General features: G+C 47.6%; 1 protein-coding gene across 1 annotated transcript; it reads right to left on the reverse strand.

Annotated features, from left to right (window-relative positions):
- Positions 1 to 611: 611 nt before the first annotated feature.
- On the reverse strand, positions 612 to 21,347 carry DDX23 (DEAD-box helicase 23). The gene is made up of 17 exons (XM_021091587.2): positions 21,263 to 21,347; positions 10,624 to 10,832; positions 9,874 to 9,984; positions 8,227 to 8,320; positions 8,049 to 8,114; positions 7,367 to 7,505; positions 6,964 to 7,097; positions 6,731 to 6,843; positions 6,355 to 6,498; positions 6,034 to 6,259; positions 5,655 to 5,800; positions 4,657 to 4,834; positions 3,699 to 3,941; positions 3,116 to 3,267; positions 2,819 to 2,927; positions 1,962 to 2,136; positions 612 to 1,529 (listed from the first exon to the last, which is right to left on the reverse strand). The coding sequence occupies exons 2-17, from the start codon at positions 10,830 to 10,832 to the stop codon at positions 1,306 to 1,308; spliced, it is 2,463 nt and encodes an 820-aa protein (XP_020947246.1). The 5' UTR covers positions 21,263 to 21,347; the 3' UTR covers positions 612 to 1,305.
- Positions 21,348 to 23,035: the final 1,688 nt, after the last annotated feature.

Below are 23,035 nucleotides of genomic sequence, written 5' to 3' on the forward strand. Positions count from 1 at the left end.
GGGAGGCAGCCCTTCACCCGCCCCTCATGCCGGGGCCTGAAGGGAAACTTTCAGCAGCAACACAGAAGGGACTTGTCTTGGGGGGTGGAGAAGAGGCTTAGTCACAGCTTTACGCTGTTCCTGCCTCAGGCCAGAAAGGTCCTCAGGTAGTTGCACCTTGAACTCCATGTATTTGCCCAGCTCTTGTAGGGGAAGGAAGAGCATGAAAGTAAAAGTACGAGGGGAGGACCCTGGCCTTGCAGCCCTCTAGCCCTGTCCCCACGACCTAAAGCCAGCCAGGCCCAGCTCAGCACTTCCTAGTACCTCCATACCTGTCTCTGCACCCTCCTGTGAGCAGTGGACTCAGCGATTAGGGAGCCCCAAGCAAAGGGACTGAAGACTGGTGACAAGCACACCGCACCGGGGAGGGAAGAGGCATCGTGATCCTGCTGTCAGTGGCTTTTCCATCTCCCCTCAAGTGCCTGCTACAGACAGTCAGGCTCCTGGATGGTCTGGGCCAAGGTTCTTCTCTGGATGTGGCCGTCTTGCATCTCCCAAGTCGACCCACTGCTGTCCTCCTGCTGTATCAGGAAGGACCTGGGACATGAGTTTAGCCAGAACTAGACACAGGCTTAATATTCGTGTATTTATTCTCAGAACATACAAACTCATCTTTTCAGAGAATAGAAAACAGAAATTTCACTCTGACTTCAAGATGGACTCAGCCAGCTCACCCTGTCCCCAAATCTACTAAAAAAATTCCCTGGGTGAGATATGCCTAGAGTGCACAGCACCCCCTGGCACGGGGGCTGTGCACACACAGCTCTAAACAAGGCTCTCAACTTGTTTTATAATCCAAAAGGGCAAACAGCTGTCAAAAAGACAGTAGGAGTCCAAGGTCCATAATTCTCAGCGCCAGCTCCCCTGGGTCATCCAGGGCAATGATGGCGCTGCGGCAGCTTACGCAGTCAAGTCTGTGCCCAAGAAATCCCAGCCTGGCAGCCAGGTTTTTGTTCAGTCTGGGAGGCAATGCCAATTGGCTGCCCCCGTAACTGGCAAGAGCCAATGGCCCAATGCAATCCCAAAGCCTGCCAGAGGGGCGGGGCGGGGCCAGCATCTATGGTAATCTGTTCTCTCTGCCTCCTCCAGCAGCAGCGTCCTCTCCTTTCACAGCCCCGGGCTCAGGCCTTCAGACCTAAGGGTCTGGGCCAGAGGGAGTCTGACTGCTTCCTAAGCCCCCAGAAGTCTGAGGAGCTGGAAAGAGACATGAAGGTCCTGAAGAACAGGCTCCAGAGCATGGCCTTGAACCCTGGGAAGAGAACTGGGTCAGGCAAAGATGGTCTCTTCCCGACGCTTCTTCGTAAGGATGGTGCCTGGCTTGTGCTGGGCATCCGGGTGGTTGGCCAGCTCTGGGGGGCAGGAGGACACCGGGCTCTCCAGGATGGCTTGCTTCAGCTCATAGAACACGGCAGAGTCCTCCTTGGTGAGGAAGGTGATGGCCACACCACTCTTGCCTGCTCGTCCTGTGCGGCCAATGCGGTGGATATAATCTGAGGAGTGGGAGGGATGTCACTTGGGGCGCCAGGCCGGTCGCCCCAGTAAGTAGTGTCTGAAGCCTCCACGTCTAAAGGCACCGTCCTCCCGACCATCCTCCCCACCACAGCTCCAAGAGCAGTAAATACGGCAGAGCCCACAGGGCTCTCCCCGCCGGCACTGCCGAGGGTGGTCAGCCGATCACACCCAGAGCGAGCAGCCCAGCTCCGTCCTTCTCCACACCCTGGAGGCAGAGTGCTGCCCCGGGTGCTGGGACGCACCCCCAGGTGAGATAAAGGGCAGGAGCGCTTCTCACTGAGATCAGCAACCCTAGGCTCGGAGCTGTGAGTGGGCAGCTAGGTCCTCCTGGTGCAGCGCCCCAGCCTCTAGGAGAGAGGGGCAAGGAGCCTCCCTCGGCCTGGACTGAAGCTGCCTTCCCCTGCACTCACCTTCAATGTTTTTGGCCATATCGTAGTTGACAACCATAGACACGTCTTGGATGTCGATACCACGACCCGCCACGTCTGTAGCCACCAAGATATCCTTGGCCCCAGCCTTGAGGTTGGAGAGGGCAAACTCTCGCTGCTCCTGGCCTTTTCCACCATGCAGCGTACAAGCATTGTACTGTTGGAAGAATGGGGAGGTGAAGAAAGAGCAATGGGCTCGTGGAAGGACACAGCAGAGGGAGCGGGACAGGGAGGGTGATGCACAGAGCAGCAGGGGAGAAGGCGAGGGGGAGGAGGGAGGAGAGGACGGATGAGCTGAAGAAAGGGATGGGAGAGACAGGAGGCGGGTGGGGATGGGAGGGGTGGACAGACAGGGCAAGGTCAAAGGTCAAAGCCATCAGGGGTGAGATGCAGAGCCGGACAGATGAGAGGTAATGTGACAGAGCATGAGGGTGAGCGATGAGGGTGGAAAGCAGGGACCAAGAACTTGAAGGAGTTTAAGCGCTGAGTGGAGAGGACAACCCCCCCCCCAGCAACATCAGCGTCAGGAGTACAGGACACTGATGACTGCCACCCCCTCCTGGCCACACCATCCCCTCCCCCAAACATCCATAAACACACTCTGCCACATCCCTCAGACCCTGCCCGGAGATATGGCTCAAAACCTCTCCCTGGCCCAGCCCACTGGGAAGGAGGCCCAAGGCAGGTGTGACCCACCAACCACCCTTCTCCCTTGTTCAATACTGGAGAGGTTCAAGAACGGGGCGGGGGGGGCACTGAGAGCAGGAGCCCAGGGGCCCGTCTAGTTCCAGAAGGCAGCACCCAAGAGGCCAGGCTTCACCCTCCCCTGCCAGACACACCCCCATCTTCTCCAGGGATTTGGCCAAAACATCACAGCCTTTCTTCTGGTTGACAAAAATGATGATGGGTGGATCAAAGCCTTGCTCCAAGATTGCCAGCAGCTTTTTCCTGGGGAGAAGAGGAAGAGAAAACTGAGAAGCATGCTAGCTTCCACACCAAGTGAAATGCCCAACCTGTGGCATTCTGAACAAGAAAACAGAAGCTCGCTCACACGGCAGATCAGTCGCTATCCAGCCACCGCTCACACCAAACAAGCCCCTGCTCCACCACGGGCCCCGGCTCAGGTGTTTGCATACCTCTTTTCTGACTCTGACATGAGGAAGACCTTCTGTTCCACTCGTTCGTGGGGCTTGCCTGCAGAGCCAATGTACACCACAGCAGGTCGCCGAAGGTAGCTCCGGGCCAGACGCTCCACCGCTGGGGGCATGGTGGCCGTGAACATGACTGTCTGTGAAAAAAGCAAGTTAAGCCCTGGGCCCAGGCAGACACATCACATGTGCTACCACCAGAACAGGTAGCGCAGCCTGAGCTAAAGAATCGGAATGAGCCGTGTGTGGGTTCCGACAGGAAGCGATGCCGCAGGCAACTGTCCTGGGCTTCCCACATCTTTCCTCAGGGCCTGTTCGGCGCTTTACACCCTATGAGGACAGGATGGGCTGAGAGCATGTGCCAGTACCCGTGGTGGGTGGTGGCATGACTCCTTGGGATCCACCCCTCCTCCAGGGCTAAGGGGCTGCACCGCTAGGACTGTGAGGACTGTACCGAGCCACCCTCACCATTCTGGAAACATGTACTCTGGGCCCGCCCTTGGGCGAGACGCGCCCTGGAGCACGTCTGGCAACTTGCCCAACTTTCCCCAGCTCAGGGGAACAGCCTTACTTGGCGGTACTTATGTTTTCCAGACTCGAAGTTGGCCAACATCTTCTCAGGGTCCTCGGCCTCGTCCGTGTCCGGCTTCTGGTTGCTGACGGGCATGTGCTCCAGGATCTTCTGGACGTCTGGCTCAAAGCCCATGTCAATCATCCTGTCCGCCTCATCCAGAACCACATAGGTACAGCGGCTCAGCACCAGGTAGCGGTTCTCCAGCACATCAATCAGACGTCCTGGGGTAGCGATCACTATCTGGGGGGGTACAGTGGAATCACGTGCAGCCCCAGCAGATACCCTTTCTTCTCCCTCCTGTGAACTATCCACCCGCTTGTGCACAAGATCCCCAACGCTAAGGACCTTGGACCCCCACCTCCAGTTATGTTTGACAGCGACCGTTCCTTGAACTGGCATGAAATCACTTGTTGCTACCTTGGAGTTTTTCAGGAGTGAACGGGGTCTCAGTAAGGCCCAGGGGTCAGACAGGAGAGGCAAAATCAATAGGAACTTTCTCAGATGGAAGAGACTAAGAGATACTGTGGAGGGGGCTGAATACAGGGATTACACTAGGAAGCCTGCAGAAGATCCAATTCCTACAGCAGACTTCTTGTAAAACACCCTCCTCCCCTACTCGAAGAAGAAAGCAACACACGAAACCCAGGACGTGGTTCGGGCAGAGTACATCATGGGCCCAGCCTTCACATATGAATCTCAGCTCTGCACACCGCCAGCTGTGACTTTGGGCCAGTTATTAACCTGAGCCTCAGCTTCATCTGCAAAATGGAGATACCATTATCTATTCTCATACAGTGATTGTGGGAATTAATGCCTAAGTCCTCCATAAATAACAGCACACATTTATAAACCAGCCCTTTCCTTCATTGCTGTACATCTACGGCAGAAATAGAAAGAGTCCCAAAAGAGAGAGCCTTCCCAAATGGCCAGCTGGCTGCTGGCTAGGTGAACAAACCTCACAACCCATGCGCAGCCTGAAGCCCTGGTCTTCTCTGGAGATGCCACCAATGACAGCCACAGTGCGGATGCCTAGCGGCTTCCCAAACTTGATGGTCTCTTCCTCAATCTGCTGAGCCAGCTCACGAGTGGGGGCCAGGATGATGGCATAAGGGCCCTGGTCTGACTCTTCGATCCTGTGGTAAATGGGGCATCCCGCAGTTTCATGAGCTTTGGTTCTCATCCAACCACAAACAGGAGCAAGACAAAATCACTCTTAAGGGCAGCTGAGGGAATGGGGAGGGTGGTGGAAAAAAAATGCAACAATTGCCCTTAAAAATTAGACACCAGGGAGTTCCTGCTGTGGCACAGTGGGTTAAGAATCCCACTGCAGGGAGTCCCTGCTGCAGCTCAGCAGTAGCAAACCCAACTAGTATCCATGATGACATGGGTTTGATCCCTGGCCTCACTCGGTGGGTTAAGGATCCGGCATTGCTGTGAGCTGTGGTGCAAGCTGCAGATATGATATTGCTGTGGCTGGCAGCTAGAGCTCTGATTCGACCCCTAGCCTGGGAATTTCTGTATGCCATACAGCCCTAAAAAGACAAAAAAAAAAAAAAAAGAATCCAACTGCAGTGGCTTGGGTTGCTGCAGAGGTGCTGGTTGGATCCCCAGCCAGGCACAGTGGATTACAGATCCAGCATCGCCACAGCTGTGGCACAGGCTGCAGCTGCAGCCCAGATGCAATCCCTGGCTTGGGAGCTCATGTATGCCATGGGTGCGGCCATAAAAAATAAACACATAAAAAAATTAGACTCTAGGATATCCGACCTCTCTTGGGAGTGGTCCTTGCAGGCAATAAAATTATACACTTCTTTGACAACATGATTATTCCCGGATATCTGATCCAGACTAAAGAAGACTTAAAAAGAAACCAAACTCTCATTTGCCACTTTCACCATTCCTACCCGGTCAAACTCAGTCAAACCCAGTCTAACCGGTGTCGGATGAGCTCACCTGTCAATTTTGGGGAGGGTGGTAATCCAGACCAGCAACGGGATGAGGAATGCTGCTGTCTTGCCGCTGCCAGTCTCAGCCACTCCAATGATGTCACGATTCTGTAGCCCAATGGGGATTGCCTGGCGCTGGATAGGTGTTGGTTCCTGCAGTGACCCAGAGAGTAACAGGTACCAGCTGAATTATATTACCTGGGCTACTGCTGACAGAGTGGGCAGCCAGTCTAGCACAATGAGAGGACAGTTCACAGGAATGGGGTCCAAGAAGAAACACAATCAACAAACAATACCCCTAGCAGAAAGCAAGAGACGGCATCACCTTGGTGCCCACTGGCAGAGAAGACACCACGGGTGTTCTGGGCCAATCTGCTCCTTCGTACCTTGTAGCCACACTTATCGATGACCTCCAAGATGTGTGGGGGCAGAGAAGAGTCTTTCCAGGATCGGATGGGATTGGGGATCTTGCCACCTTTGGTGGTGATGCTGTAGTCCTCACGGAAGATCCGCCAGTCCCTGTCTGTCATCTCATCCAACTTCTTCTGGGACCAATGCCGGTCATCCCAACGTTGCTTGGCTTCCTTCTTACGAAGTTTGCGGAGTCTTGCCCTGGAGCAGGACATGGGGGGTTGGTGGGGTCTGATCCTCCACCTCCTTCTCGCAGACTCAGCTCTGCCCATCCACCCCTAGCCCTGACCACTCACTCCTCCTGCTCCTTTTCTTCCAGGGTCCGCCTCTTCTCCATTAGGTCTCCATAGAAGCGAGACTGCTCTCGTTTCTGCTGCTTTAGGTCAATGCCTGCAATGAAGCCTCGCCCCAACAACTGCACCTGGTGCCGTTCTTTGTACCTGGGTTGAGATGGAGGAAGAGGGAAGGGGCTGCTGAGCACAAGGATGGGAAGGCAGACTACCAACATGGACCAGTCCCCCTTCCAGCCGGGTCTTTCCTTGCCCAGAGGGCTGGCTAACTACGAGTTTACCTATGTCCCCATCCCAGTATATCTTACTTCTACCTCTGCAGTCACTAGTTCTCTAACTGCCTAGTTTAAAAGACCAGGTACTGAGGCCCGAAGCCACTCACAGTGGGTTGTAGTCGATGGACGTGTCCTCAGAGGCGTCCCACTCAAAGACAAACTTGCGGTCGTTGAGATGCCTTGTCCGGCGCCGCTTCTTGATGCCACCTAGGTAACGCTCCTGCCCAGGGACAGAACACAAAGCCCATCAAGCAGGAGGCCCAGATCTCACAGACAGAGATCAGAACGGGCAATCCTCACTTGTGGTGGAGGGCAGGGAAGACAGAGCCGAGGCCTGCACCTTAATGGCATGCAGCTCCTTGCTCTTATCCTTCTCCTCCCGGATCTTCTGCCGCCCCTCCTCGTCCTCATTTCCATTGGTCTCTCGCTCCATCCTCTCCCGCCGTTCCCTCCGTTCCCGTTCCTGAGGGTCTTCTGCAGACCAAAGAAAGCAAAGCTGCAGAACTCAGTGGAAGAGAAAAGAGTGGAAGTCACGGAGAAGATCCAGACAATACACATCAAGTGGGTAAAAAAAAAGGGGGGGTTAAGATACAGGGAAAATGGAGACATTTCTCTCAAAAACCTGCCCCAGCCTTCCCTCTTCTAAACTCAGGGCTGACAAGGTTCTAGCTCTCCTGGGTGACACCACAATCCCATCCCACCCTTTCCTACCCCATCCAGGGGTACAGAGCAAGAAGACGAACCTAACATTTTCCTGCCCAAGTCTTGGAACTGTTTCCTTTTCTTCCTCTCTTCTTCAAGCATCCTCTGCCGCTCTTCCACCTCCTGCTGCCGTCGCTTTAGGGCCTCAGCCTCTCGTTCTGCTTTGGAGAGGAACTTGGGCTACAGAATAGAATATGACTGTAAACAAAGGATCTGGGAACAGAATATAATCATATCACTGATGGCAAAATGGCAGGAGGCCCAAAAATATCTGCCCAGGCATTAAACCTGTTAAGGAAAACAGAAATAGGCCTAGGCCCCTGTTATGGGTTAACCTGTGTCCTCTCCCCCCTCAATTCAGATGTTGAAGCCTTAACCGCTAGTACCGCAGAAGGTGACTGTATTTGGAGACAGAGCCTTTAAGGAGATTAAGGTAAAATGAGGCTCCAAGAGTGGGCCCTAAACAATCTGGCTGTGTCCTATTAAGAAGAGAAAGTCTGGCCAGCAGAGGCAGCAGAGGCATGCACACCCAGAGGAAGATCATGGGAGAATGGAAAGGATATCCACCAACAAGCCAAGGAGAGAAGCCTCAGAAGAAACAGTCCCATCTGATCTCGGGCTTCTAGCCCCCAGAACCGATAAAATAAAGTTCCACTGTTTAAGTCACGCAGCCTGTGGTGTTCTGTTACAGCAGCCAACTAATACAGACCCTCGAGCTCTTACCTTAGCCTCAGCCTCTTCCTCAGCCTTTTTCTTGGCCAGGAGTTCCTCCAGGGATAATGGCTGCGCCTGAAGATAAAACACAGGACTTCAGTCCAGAGGCTCTCTTCCTTTGAAGAACAACAAATCGGCCTTGAACTGAAGAGGAAGATGAGGGGAAAAAAATCCTTCCTCTTCTTACCTTAGGCTTCTTATCGCCATGTTCATCCTCTTCATCCTTCTTGAAGTCTCTGTCTTTCCGAGACTTAAAATCTTTTCCTCGGCCAGGAGATAAGCTTTAAAGCAAAGGAACAGGAAAGGTCCATGTCACTATCACTCTTATTCCGGCCTCTGGATGAGGTTCAGACTGCGCCCCCAAAACGGGATAAAAGTTTTGCCACAACTTAACAAGAATGGTTCACAGTCATCCAACAAGTCTGAAGCTCTGTTTGCAGGCCTGGTCCCTCTGCCTCCTCTGAAACCTAATGATGGCCTTGTCTTGGCCCCATTCTACCTGGATCTCCTTTTCTGAGACTAATTTCTGAGAAGTGGGTCTTCACTACTGACAGCAAAAATATTTCCTCCAAATATTACTCAGCTATAGAAAAAGAATGAAATACTGCCATTTGTAGCAACATGAATAGACCTAGAGATTATCATAGGTGATATCATAGGTGCCTACGATTATCATAGGTGACTTCTAGGTGAAGTTAGGCAAAGACAAATATTACATGCTATCACTTATATGTGGAATCTAAAAAATAATACAAATGAATTACTTACAAAACAGAAACAGACTCACAGACATAGAAAACAAACTTATGGTTGCCAGGGGGGAAGGGAGGGTGGGAGGGATAAATTAAGAATATGGGACTAACAGATACACACTACTGTATATAAAATAAATAGCAAGGATTTACTGTGGAGCGCAGGCAACTATATTCAATATCTTTTAATAACCTACGATGGAAAAGAATTGGAAAAAAAATTAGGAGTTCCTGCTGTGGCACAAGGGGATCAGCAGTGTCTCTGCAGCACTGCAGAGACCAGAATGCAGGTTCAATCCCCTGCTCGGCATAGTGGGTTAAAGGATCCGGTGTTGCCACAACTGTGGCATAGGTCGCAACTGTGGCTCGGATGTGATCCCTGGCTGGGAACTCCATGTATCGCAGGGCAGCCAAAAAAAAAAAAAGTTTGTTTCCTCCAAACAGCATATGCATGTCAGAAAAAATAAAAAATCTTGCATTACTTTATAATACACGATGAATGTAGCCGACGGGGCCACCCACATACACCCTTCACAGACAATGCTACGTATGTCCTCTCCTCAGTTCCTCTTCCTACCAGGCCCACTAAGCTTTCCCCCACACCTGCTATAAGCTGAATCTACAAGGGCTATCAAACTTCCACTGAGTTTGCTATGAGAATTCTATCCTTTGTCCTGAATTCTAACCTATACATTCAGGGTCTAATAAAACTCTGTACAGCAAGTTTCCAGAACAAAGAGACCAAGACACAGCTGCATTATGCTATCCTAATAAATACACGTTGCACATTCTGGATAGAAAACTGAATGGTCTGATGGAGCTAAAGGAATGTTCTGTTGGCTGGTAACCTTTTCAAATTAATTTCTAAATTCTAAGAGCCAGCTGATTCTCAAGAGGAGGTGACTTCACTAACTGGTGACACCTTCTAAAGATGTGTGCTTTCTATAAAAGATAGCTCTGCAGTAACTACCAATAGGATTTGCTATGGAAAATTTACTTTCCCACGAAGCTGAGCCAGCTGAGATGCAAAGAGGAAGAGACGACAGCGTTGCCCTAAAGCCCCCTCCCACTCCCTCAGGTACCTGGATCGCTTGCGGTCCTTGTCCCGTCTGTGTCCATCCTTATCCCGATCTCGGTCCTTCTTATTCCGATCTCGCTCCTTATCTCGCTCTCGTTCTTTGTGCCTGCGGTCTCTGAAGACAGCACATTTAAGAAATCATGGGATGCTTCACTGCAGCCCTAAGGAGGTTTTCAGGCTCTTTTCTCCCCAGAGTAATATTTTACAAATTGGAAAATGTCTTTCCCAAGAAGCTATGAGGGAATTTGAAGAATTTCTTCGAGCTCATAGTTGCTCTGCTAAGTATTAACAGCAATGACAGGTCACTAAGTGAATAGGTGAACTACCTTCCCTAATCAGCTGGATCTCTATTTTACAAGTTTCCTCTTAACTTTTTTTTTTTTTTTTTTTTTTTGATTTTTAGGGCCACACCCTCACCCAGGCTAGGGGCTGAATCAGAGCTACAGCTGCTGGCCACAGCAAAGCAGGATCCCAGCCATGTCTGTGACCTACACCAGAGCTCATAGCAACACCAGACCCCAGACCCCCTGAGCGAGGCCAGGGATGGAAGCTGCATCCTCATGGTTACTAGTAGGATTCGTTTCCACTCTGTCAATGGGAACTCCTCCCTCTTAAATTTAAGAGTTACTGGCTCACTCCGTGTACAGAAATGTATGAAAGACTACTGTCCTAAAAGTGGAGGCATCAGAGGAACCAAGAAAGAAGCTTGAAATGTCCACTCCTTTGCCGGGTAACAAACACAAGGCTCCTTTACCTTTCCGTAGACTTGGACCGGGACCGGGAACGAGAGCGGCTGCCTCCTCGCCGCCTATCCCTTGACCGATGCCGTTTCCTATCTTTAGATGGGGAAGACTTCCGGTCCCGGTCTCTATCCCGTTCTCGGTCAGGAGTCCGAGATCGCTTCCTTTCGTCCTTGGAAGGTGATGCATCACGGTCCTTCTTATCAGCCAGCTCTCCTGCCATCTATCATGGGTAAGAGCGGTATTTATTATGTATGAGGTACTGCTCTAAACTTTTTACATATAATTTACTTAATCTCAAACCCTCTGAGGTAGATATATTGGTATGCCTGCTTTATAAATGAAGAAACTGAAGCTCAGATATATAAACGAATTTGCCTAAGGACACATGGGTGTTAAATGTAAGCGTTTCAGGCAGTCTGGCTCCACACTGCTGCTGCTTCTTTTTTTTTTTTAAAGTATTTTCTTTCTTTTCTTCAATTTTTTTTTTTTTTTTTTTTGCTTTTTGGGGCCACACCTGCAGCATACTGTGGTTCCTAGGCTAGGGCTCAAATTGGAGATACAGCTGCCGGCCTACACCACAGCCACTGCCAACTCGGAATCTCAGTCACATCTGCGACCTACACCACAGCTCATGGCAACAACGGATCCTAAACCCACTGAGCGAGGCCAGGGATCGAACCCATATCCTCATAGATACTAGCTGGATTCATTTCTGCTGCACCACAATGGGAACTCTACTTTCCTTCAATTTTAATTTTTTTTTTTTTTTTTTTTTTGGCTGTGCCCACAGCTGCATTCCCAGGTCAAGGATTGAACCTGAACCACAGTAGTGACAAGGCCAAACCCCCAACCACTAAGCCATCAGGGAACTCCTAGAGGCCCATTCTTATTTATTAATATTAGACTGTCTCTCTGGAATTCCTTTTTGTATATATTTATTTTCTAAAAGTATACAATGACCATACCTTATTTTTATAATTACACAGCAAGAGTATTAAAAGAAATGCTGGAGTTCCCGTCGTGGCGCAGTGGTTAACGAATCCGACTAGGAACCATGAGGTTGCGGGTTCGGTCCCTGCCCTTGCTCAGTGGGTTAACGATCCGGCGTTGCCGTGAGCTGTGGTGTAGGTTGCAGACGCGGCTTGGATCCCGCGTTGCTGTGGCTCTGGCGTAGGCCGGTGGCTACAGCTCCAATTGGACCCCTAGCCTGGGAACCTCCATATGCCGCGGGAGCGGCCCAAGAAATGGCAACAACAACAACAACAACAATAATGCCGAGGGAGCGGCCCAAGAAATAGCAACAACAACAAAAAAAAAAGACAAAAAAAAAATAAAAGAAATGCTAGTGAATGAATAGTGTGCTAGCTATCTCTAGAAACATCCTGCATTGCTTATCTTGGGGGTCTATTAGGTCTGCCTGCTCACCAGGTTCAGTCAATACATACACATCTAAGGGAGATAAGTTTTCTTGAACCAATAAAGAACACTCAAAAGAAAAAATAAAACTTAAAATCTGAGGAGTTTCCATTGTGGTGCAGTGGGTTAAAAATCCAACTAGTGTCCATGAGGATTCAGGTTCAATCCCTGGCCTTGCTCGGTGGGTTAAGGATCCGGTGTTGCCAAAAGTTTCCCTGAAGGTTGCAGATGCTGCTCAGATTTGGTATTGCTGTGGCTGTGGTGTAGGCCAGTGACTGCGGCTCCAATTCAACCCCTAGCCCGGGAAATTACATAAGCCAAGGGTGTGGCCCTAAAAAGAAAAAAAAAAAAAGCTCGAATTTGAGATTTGGGATTATAATCAGCACCTCAAGGAAAACCTAAATTCAAATAGAGAAATTCATAGTGGCATTGGTGGTACAGCGGTGAGCATAGCTGTTTTCCAAATAGAGAAATTCACTTCTATTCAGATTAAAAAAAATGTTCTCCTAGTTACACAAAGGCGAAAACTTGGTGGAGGGTACACAGGACCTCCATGCACTTTGGTTATTCAACTTCCTGTGAACCTGTAATTATTTTAGAATTAAAAATAAAGGAAGGAAGGAGGAAAGGAGGAAGAAGTGTTTCAAAAACTAGAGGTCAGAGTTCCCGCTGTAGCTCAGTGGGTTAAGAACCCAACTAGTATCCAAAAAACTATAGGTCACAGATGTTCTGACTGACGTTCCCTATTCAGATTTGTACAGCCTCGATCATGATCCAGACACATGAAAAGTTTGAGCAAGAATTAGTTCTGTCCCCTTCCTGCCTGGGGGACAGTGAACACTGTTTGCCACACGGTCAACTACAAAATCTACTTCAGCCAGGTGCTAAAATGACAGCAAATCTCAATCTATCTCGATTCCACTATCACCACCACCACCACCATCATCCATAAACCTAAGGATATATTTCAAAACTTAGTATATTTCTAGAAACATACAGCCCACCAAATCTGAATCAAAAAGAAATAGATAACTTGAATAGACCAATCACCAGAAGTGAAACAGAATCTGTAATTAAAAAAAACAAAACAAAACAAAAAAACGGAGTTCCCATCGTGGCGCAGTGGAAATGAATCTGACTAGGAACCATGAGGTTGCAGGTTTGATCCCTGGTCTCACTCAGTGGGTTAAGGATCTGGCAATGCCGTGAACTATGGTGTAGGTCGAAGACACAGCTCAGATCCCACGTTGCTATGGCTGTGGTGTAGGCCAGCGGCTATAGCGCCGATTCAACCCCTAGCCTGGGAACCTCCATATGCCACAGGTTTGGCCCTAAAAAGAAAAAAAAATTTTTTTTTTAATTTTTAAAAACTCCCTACAAACAAAAGTCCAAGGCCAGATGGCTTCACAGGTGAATTCTGCCTCTAACAAACACACAAAGAAGAACTTATACTGATCCTTCTCAAACTCTTCCAAAAGCTTGAAGAGGAAGAAACTCCCAGAGACATGCTATGAAGCCACCATCACCCTCATACCAAAAATAGACAAAGACACTACCAAAAAAGAAAATTACAGGCCAATATCTTTGATGAACACAGATGCAAAAATTATCAACAAAATATTAACAAACTGAATCAAACAACATATGAAAAAGATCATGTACAGGAGTTCCCACTGTGGCTCAATGGGACTGGCAGTGTCTTGGAGCACTGAGATGCAGGTTTAGTCCTCAGCCCAACAAAGTGGGTTAAGGATCTGGCGTTGCCGCAGTTGCAGCTTAGGTCGCAACAGCAGCTAGGATCTGATCCCTGGCCCGGGAACTCCATTGCTGCCAGGCAGCCCCCCAAAAAAGCTCATATACCACAACCAAGTTGGATCCATCCCAAGGTCACAAAGATGGTTCGTTCAACATACACAAATTAATCAATGTGATACACCACATCAACAAAAGACAAGACAACCACATGATCACCTCAACAGATGAAGGAAAAGCATTCAATAAAATTCAACATCCATTCATGACAAAAACTCTTACCAAAATGTGTACAGAGGAAACATATCTCAACATAATAAAAGCTATTTACAATAAACCCACAGCCAATATAATACTCAGTGCTGAAAAGCTGAAAGGAAAGGCTTCCCACTAAAATCTGGAACAAGACAAGGATGCCAATTCTCACCACTTCACTTCAATATAGTACTGAAAGTCCTAGCCACAGCAATCAGACAAGAAAAAAAAAAAAAAAAAAAAGCTATTCAAATTGGTAAGGAAGAGGTAAAACTGTCATTATATTATATGTAGATGATATGACACCATACTTAGAAAATCCTGAAGACTCCACTCAAAAACTACTAGAACTGATAAATGATTTCAGCAGGATACAAGATTAACATAGAGAAATAAGTTGCATTTCTTTACACTAACAATGAAATATCAGGAGTTCCTGTTGTGGCTCAGTAGAAATGAATCTGACTAGTAAACATGAAGATGCAGGTTCAATCCCTGGCCTCACTCAGTGAGTTAAGAATTTGGCACTGCCTCGAGCTTTGGTGTAGGTCACAGACTCAGCTTGGCTCCTGAGTTGCTGTGGTTGTGGCTGTGGCCGCCAGCCGCAGCTCCAATTAGACCCCTACCCTGGGAACTTCCATATGTCGTAGGTGCAGAAAGAGGAGTTCCCGTCATGGCTCAGTGGTTAACGAATCCGACTAGGAACCATGAGGTTGCGGGTTCGATCCCTGGCCTTGCTCAGTGGGTTAAGGATCTGGCGTTGCCCTGAGCTGTGGTGTGGGTCACAGACATGGCTCGGATCCTGCGTTGCTGTGGCTCTGGCGTAGGCCGGTGGCTACAGCTCCAATTCGACCCCTAGCCTGGGAACCTCCATATGCTGCAGGAGCGGCCCTAGAAAAGGGGAAAAGACAAAAAAAAAAAAAAAAGCCTAAAAGGAAAAAAAGAATACGTGTATCTTTAAACCCACTTATTTTTTGTTTTTGCTTTTCAAGGCTGCATCTGCATCAAATTTCCCAGGCGAGGGGTCGAATCAGAGTTGCAGCGGCAACTGCAGCTACCAGCCTATGCCACAGCCACAACCACAGCAACGTGACATCCGAGCTGCATCTGTGACCTATACCATGGCTCACAGCAATGTCAGATCCTTAACCCACTGAGCAAGGCCAGGGATTAAACCCATATCCTCATGGGTACTAGTTAAGGTTCGTAACCCACTGAGCCACAAAGGGAACTCCCTCCCACCTTATTATTTTATTAGGACATAATATACTGTATTTTTATGTAAAGGGATTTGGAGAAGAACAGTTCTGGATACAAATACTGGCTTCACTTAATAACCACATGATTTTCAACCATTTACTTTCTATCCCAGTTTTTATAGCAAAAATTGCTAAGATTATTAAGTAAAATTTGTCCCAAAAGTAGTACACTAATTAGAACAAAATTGTTTTCATTAATCTTTTAAATTGTAAGTGCCACTGACATGATTTTAATTATTATTCTTTATGATTAAACTTTACAACTTACTTTTAAAAAAAAAACCACACATTTAAAATCATGCCAAAAACAAAAACAAAAAACCCACAAAATTTAGGAATCAACCTCACCAAGGAGGTAAAAGGCTTATATGTGCTGAGAACTACAAAACATTAATAAAGGGAACTGAAGATGATGCAAAGAAATGAAAAGCCAGCCCATTCTCTTGGGCTAGAAGAATTAACATTGTTAAAATGGCCATACTACTCAAAGCAATCTAGAGATTTAATGCAATCCTTATCAAATTACCCATGAGATTTTTCACAGAACTGGAACAAATAATCCTAAAATTTATAAGGAACCATAAAAGACCTAGAATCGCCAAAGCAAACCTTAGGAAAAATAACAAAGCAGGAGGCATAACCCTCCTAGACTTCATATTTACTACAAAGCTATAGTAATCACGCATTGCTGTGGCTCTGGAGTAGGCTGGTAGCTACAGCTCCAATTCGACCCCTAGCCTGGGAACCTCCATATGCCATAGGAGCGGCCCTAGAAAAGGCAAAAAAGACCCAAAACACAAACAAACAAACAAAAAGCTACAGTAATCAAAACAGTATAGTACTGGCACAAAACAGACATATATGGATCAATGCAACAGAATAGAGAGCCCAGAAATAAACCCACACACCCACCTATGGACAATTTATCTTCGACAAAGGAGGCAAGAATATACAATGGGGAAAAGACAGTCTCTTCAGCAAGTGGTGATGGGAAAGTTGGACAGCCGCAGGTAAATCAATGAAGTCAGAATATACCCTCGCACGATACACAAAAATAACCTCAAAATGGCTTAAAGACTTGATTATAAGACATAACACCATAAAACTCCTAGAAGAGAACATAGGCAAAACATGCTCTGACATAAATCATACCGATGTTTTCTTAGGTCAGTCTCCCAAGGCCACAGAAATAAAAGCAAAAATAAACAAATGAGACCTAATCAAACCTACAAGCTTTTGCACAGCAAAGGAAACCATAAACAAAATGAAGACAGGAGTTCCCATTGTGGCGCAGCAGAAATGAATCTGACTAGGAACCGTGAGGTTGTGGATTTGATCCCTGGCCTCACTCAGTGGCTTAAGGATCCGGTGTTGCTGTGAGCTGTGGCGTAGGTCGCAGACCTGGCTCGGATTTGGCGTTGTTGTGGCTCTGGCATAGGCCAGCAGCAACAGTTCCAACAGTTCCAGTTAGACCCCTATCCTAGGAACCTCCATATGCCTCAGGTGCAGCCCTATAAGGACAAAAGACTGGGAGGAAATATTTGCAAATAATGCAACCGACAAGGGCTTAATTTCCAAAATACACAAACGGCTCATACAACTCAATAACAAAAAAACAAAGAACCCAATTGAAAAATGGGCAGAAGACCTAAACAGACATTTTGCCAAAGAAGACATACAGATGGCCAATAAGCACATGAAAAAATGCTCGTTATTGCTAATTATTAGAGAAATGCAAATCAAAACTACAATGAGGTACCATTTAATGATGGTCAGAATGGGAGCCAAAAGTTCAATCCCTGGCCTCCTCTCTCAGTGGGTTAATGGTCTAGCACTGCTGTGAGCTATGGTGTAGGTTGAAGACGTGGCTCGGATCTGGCATTGCTGTGGCATAGGCCAGCGGCTACAGCTCCAATTCAACCTCTAGCCTGGGAACCAGCATATGCCACAGGTGGGGCCCTAAAAAGACAAAAACAAAAAGATGTGGTGTACCTCCATGTACACATACACACACACAGGAATATTATTCAGCCATAAAAAAGAATGAAAAAATGCCATTTGCACAACATGGACAGACCTAGAGATTATCATACTAAGTGAAGGCAGAAAGAGAAAGACAAATACCACATGATACATATCACTTATAGGTAGAATCTAAAATTCATGGAGTTCCTGCTGCGGTGCAGTGGATTAGGAAACCAACTGCAGTGGCTCAGGTCACTGCAGGAGTGCAGCTTCTATCCCCTGCCCAGCACAGTGAGTTGAAGGATCCGACGTTCCAACTGTGGTGTAGGTAATAGCAGCTGTGGCTCAGATTTAATCCCTGGCCCAGGAACTTCTGTATGCCATGGGTGTGGCCATAAAATTAAAAAATAATAAAGTAAGGAGTTCCTGTTGTGGCTCAGTGGAAGCGAACCTGACTAGTATCCATAAGGACACAGGTTCAATCCCTGGCCTCACTCTGTGGGTTAAGGATCCAGCACTGCCATGAGCTGTGGTGGAGGTTGCAGATGAGGCTGAGATCCCATGTTGCTGTGGCTATGGCACAGGCCAGGAGCCACAGCTCAGATTCAACCCCTAGCCTGTGAACTTCTATATGCTGGTGTGGCCCTAAAAAGTAATAATAATAATAATAATAAAATAAAATTGGAGTTCCCGTCGTGGCGCAGTGGTTAACGAATCCGACTAGGAACCATGAGGTTGCGGGTCTGATCCCTGGCCTTGCTCAGTGGGTTAAGGATCCAGTGTTGCCATGAGATGTGGTGTAGGTTGCAGATGCAGCTTGGATCTGGCATTGCTGTGGCTCTGGCATAGGCCAGCAGCTACAGCTCTGATTAGACCCCTAGCCTGGGAGCCTCCATATTCCGTGGGTGCAGCCCTGGAAAAGACAAAAAGACCAAAAAAAAAAAAAAAAAGTGGAAAGGGAACAGAGGGAGTGATGGATTGGGAGTTTGAGATTAGCAGATGCATGAATAAATAAATGAATAAACAAAAAAGTCCTACTATATATTCCGGTAATAAACCATAATGGAAAAGAACATGAAAAAGAATATAAATATATATGTATAACTGAGTCATTTTGCAGTATAGCAGAAATTAACACATTGTAAATCAACTATATTTCAATAAAATTATTTTTAATGTTTTTCTTTTTTTTTTTTTAGGGCTGCAGGTGTGGCATATGGAAAACCCCAGGCTAGGGATCGAATGGAAGCTGCAGCTACCAGCCTGCACCACAGCCACAGCAACTTGAGATCAGAATCACATCTGTGACCTACAGCAATGCTGGATACCTAACCTACAGAGCGAGGTCAGGGATCGAACCTGCATCCTCATGGATACTAGGCAGGCTCATTTCCATTGAGCCGCAAAGGGAACTCCTCAATAAAATTTTTTAAAAAACGAACTTATTTTATGTCCAAATGGTTCAGATGAAATATCAGTTCCCTAAACTTTAGCTTACAATTCCCATGTGATCCCTGCCATATATCTTTAAGAAGGTAGAGTAGGTAAAGAAAAGAAAAATTAACAAGTAGCACTTTCAAAAGGTGAAGACAACCCATTTTACCCCAAAATTGCCTAAGGGGAGTTCCTATTGTGTCTCAGTGGGTTAAGAACCCAACATTGTCTCTGTGAGGATGTGGGTTTGAGCGCTGGCTTTGTTCAGTGGGTTAAGGATCTGGCATTGCTGCAAGCTGTGACAAAGGTCGCAGATGTGGCTTGGATCCAGTGTTGCTGTGGCTGTAGCACAGGCCTGCAGCTGCAGCTCTGATTTGACTTCGGGCCTGGGAACTTCCATATGCTGCAGGTGTAGCTGTAAAAAGGAAAAAAAAAAAAAGTAGACTTGTGCGGCTCAGGGGCAGTGAGGCAGTAACTTGGGGGAAGAACGATTCAAGATAAGTTCAGGGAGGTAGGCAGGAGTCAGATCCTGGAAGTGTGTTCTGGGCCAGAATAAGGGAACTTGGATTTTAATCTTACTGCAGTGGGAAACTTAGAAAGTTGTCAAACAGGAGGTGGTATGAACTTATTTTTCATTTTGATTACTTTGAATACTTTCACCACTACTTTGGTGCCTTACGAGAAAATATACAGTAGAGAGGCATGCGAAGACACAGAACAACTGAGAATGTTATTATAGTAGCACAGACAGGAGATGACAGCAGCTTGTTCTAGAAAAGTGGCAATGGAAATGAAAAGAAGGAGACTGCTTCAGGGCATATTTTGAAGGCAGAGCTGACAGGACTTACTGATGAAGCGAGGACACAAAAAGAGAGCTCCTAAATATGTGGTTTGACTAACATAAGTGGTTTGCGGTGCCATTAGTGACCAGAGCAGACTGGGGGGAAAAAAAAGATTTAGGAAGAAGTCAAAAGTTTCATTTTGACCATGTTGACTGTAAGATGTCAGTAAGAAAACCAAGTGGAGATTCCAGGAAAGCAGGTGAAAATGCAGTTCTGGAACTCAGGAGGCAGTGTGGAGACAATGATTTGAGTTATCAATACATAGATGGCGTTTAAAACCATTGGACGCTAAATAACATGACCTAAGTAAGCATTCTAGTTATAGAAGAGGACCCAGAATCAAGCTCTGGAACACTACATTTAGAGGCCAGGCACAGGAGGAGCCAGAGGAAAAAAACTGTTAAGAAACAACAACTAATAGGAGTTTCCGTCGTGGCGCAGTGGTTAACGAATCCGACTAGGAACCATGAGGTTGCGGGTTTGATTCCTGGCCTTGCCCAGTGGGTTAAGGATCCAGCGCTGCCGTGAGCTGTGGTGTAGGTCACAGATGTGGCTCGGATCCCGTGTTGCTGTGGCTGTGGTGTAGGTGGGCAGCTACAGCTCCGATTAGATCCCTAGCCTGGGAACCTCCATATGCTGCAGGAGCAGCCCTAGAAAAGGCAAAAAGACAAAAAAAAATAAGAATTAAAATTTAAAAAAACAGAAACAACAACTAATGAGAAAAAGAAAAATTAGTAAAGTATGGCGTCACAGAAGCCAAAAGTGTGTTTCAGTGAGGGAGTGGTTATCTGCATCAAGTGGAGAAAGACTAAGAGATGAAGGAGTGACCCTTACATTTAGAAAAGCAGAGATGGTTGGTGACCTTTGACAAGAGCTGTTTCGGTGGCATGGAGGGAGTAGAAGCCTGAGTGGAGTGAGTTTAGAAGAGTTAGAAGTGAGAATAAGAAGACAAGAAACGCAGGCAAGTTTTATTACAGGTACCGCTAACCTCCAGATCTTTGAGTTCCTCTACTCTTGCAGGGCAGGGGCAGAGTCTTTTTTTTCCCAGTCAATGAAGTGTGTACTTACCAAACATCCACTATATGCCAGGCACCGTGCTAGGCACTGTGTGAGTTACGAAAGGAAATCAGGAAGATCCTGTCCACGAGAAGCTTACAGAACAACAGAAGGTATGAGCCACATACCAAGATGAAGGCTCAGATGAATTATTACAGGAGTTCAAAGAAGTTTCCTTTCATTTGTAAGTGGGAAATTTGGAAAGATCTCTAGAGGAAGTGGCTCGAGCATTTAAATATAGGTAGAATTTGAAGATGTGTAATTGAAGGTGCCGGAAAGAAGCCCTTCCCGGCAAAAGAAATAACACAGGAGGCGCAGAGGCGGGAAAGCATGACTGGTTCTGGGAGAAAAGCCAGAGTTCCAATTTGGTTGGAGCAAGGGCTACTCGAAACATGAAGGAATAAGGTCGGGCTGGGGGTACCACAGGGTTGTGCCCACCGGCAAAGGTCCGGGCGTAACCACGTCCAGGAAGCTGCCCTGTGCCCCCAGGAACCAACACTCCCCCTGGGGCCCGCGCCCCTCCGCTCCCCCTCGGCAGAGCTTTCCAACCTCATGCCCCTTCCCTGAGGCGTTCTTCCCCGCCTCGCCCCGGAGGCAGGGGCCACTGCCGTGCCCTCACCCTCGCCCTCTGTGCAAGCTCGTGGGAATCGCTTCCACCGCCCGAGACTTACCACTCTTCAGTTCGAACCGCCCAACGCGGCCTCAACGTCGCCGAACAGCCGCCATCTTTCCCGTTTCCTGGTCGCCAGGCTGCTCGCCCGGCCGCGCGGCAAGCTGGGAAGACGAGTTCCTGGTGCTGGGGTGCGCCGGCTGACAACGAGGCCAGAGAACTACCAATCCCAGAGTGCACGGCGCGAGAGCCGGCCCTGGACCACCGGGGCCTCTGGGCAATGTGGTTCTCGAAACACTTGAGTCTGCGGGAGGAAGGGAGGAAGAGTTTTTCCTGGGTCGGCTCTCCTCAGAAAATTGTTCTCTCCGTGGGCGCAGTCCTATTAGAATAGGCTGGCTTTCCTAGCAGCTGCCTTTAAGGATTATCATGGCTTGTGGCTTACAACGGAGGAACTTAAGGCCTTCCTTAGATATCAATAGCACGTAATTGTAGTAGCAACTATAGTAACAACATCAAATACTTTACTGTTTGTGGGAAAGCATTTTTACCAAAAATCTGTGAGATAGGTGACTACCCCCATTTTACAGGTAGACAAACCAAAAGTTAAGTTACAGGAGCAGGCTACTATTTCCAGGGAGGGAGGGACAGTTCATTGTGGAAGACTGTCCCAGGTGTAGGAGGACATTTTAGTGATCCTAGCCCCGTGGTAACGCCCTAGTTATTATGACAACTCAAAGTGAGCCCACACAGGGGTTACAAAGACCGCCTGGAAGGATGGTAGCTCTGGGACTGTGGCACCTGGTTTTCTCAACATTGCAGATAGGACCTGCCTTCCTCACTTTCTTGCTCTTTGGAATCTGGCCAGTTTTTGATCCTTAACCCACTGAGAGAGGCCAGGGATCCAACCCACATCCTCACAGACACTTTGGTTTTTAACCTGCCGCGCCACAATGGGAACTCCCGTAATTTTTCTTCTTTCTTCTTCCTCCTTCCCTATCTTCAGCCCTCCAATGAGGTGTTTTGAGGTTTTTTTGTTTTGTTTTTACCCCAAATTGTACTTTCACTTTGTTTCTCTGTAATCTTATGCTTCATAGTTCAGCCCCTTCTCCCCGCCAACAAAAACAAAAATCTTTCCAACTTCTAGAAAAGTTTAGATAGACACCAGGAAGTAACTAATGCTGCCTCCTTCCTTCCTTTTTCCCCTCATTAGCTTTTTGGTTTCAATCCCACATGGCTCTAGGTCTTTTTTTGTGTATTTTTGTTATTGTTCTTTGTCTGTTTGTTTTGATTTTGGCCGCACTCAGGGCATGTGGAAGTTCCCAGGCCAGGGGTGGAACTAGCACCACAGCTGCAACCTGAGTCATAGCTGCAGTAACGCAGGATCTTCAATCTTCTCTGCCACAGGGGAACTTCTCACATCTAGTTTTTCTCTCCGAATATGTGTTCAGTTCTACTGAAGCAAAGCTTTGGGGTAGGCCCAAGTAATCCTCACACACAAGGTCCCAAAGTAATCCTGGGAGAGGCACGCTTCTGCTCTTAGAGCTCTGTAGCCTTAGAGCTGCTCACTTGCACCCCAGAGAGACAACTGAGGGAAAAGGTGTCTGAGATCTGCTAGGTGTAATTCACCCAGTGAACACTGGAGGGCTCTCCACCTACAGAATGGAACTAACAATCAGACCAAAGGTGTAGACTGGAATCTTTAAGCACTGCAGCTCCTAGTTACTGAGACTCTCTTAAGTGCCCACCTCTGTGTTGGACGCATAACTTACGTTATTCATTTTACTTCTTCTCATAAACAGTATGAGATGGGCTTTACCTCCCTTTTACCGATAAG

Source organism: Sus scrofa, chromosome 5, assembly GCF_054392235.1.
Source record: "Sus scrofa isolate SSC_HxYL_T2T_F1_AM1 chromosome 5, Sscrofa_HxYL_maternal_Yorkshire_Landrace_v2.0, whole genome shotgun sequence".
In the NCBI taxonomy this organism is placed as follows: Eukaryota; Metazoa; Chordata; class Mammalia; order Artiodactyla; family Suidae; genus Sus; species Sus scrofa.

Coding starts and splice junctions, on each gene's coding strand:
- DDX23 (XM_021091587.2), bottom strand. CDS start 10,832: ATGGCAGGAGAGCTGGCTGATAAGAAGGACCGTGATGCATCACCTTCC. Junction 8,321..9,873: donor AAGGACCGCAAGCGATCCAG/GTACCTGAGGGA, acceptor TTTGCTTTAAAG/CTTATCTCCTGGCCGAGGAA. Junction 6,499..6,730: donor TCCATCGACTACAACCCACT/GTGAGTGGCTTC, acceptor ATCTCAACCCAG/GTACAAAGAACGGCACCAGG.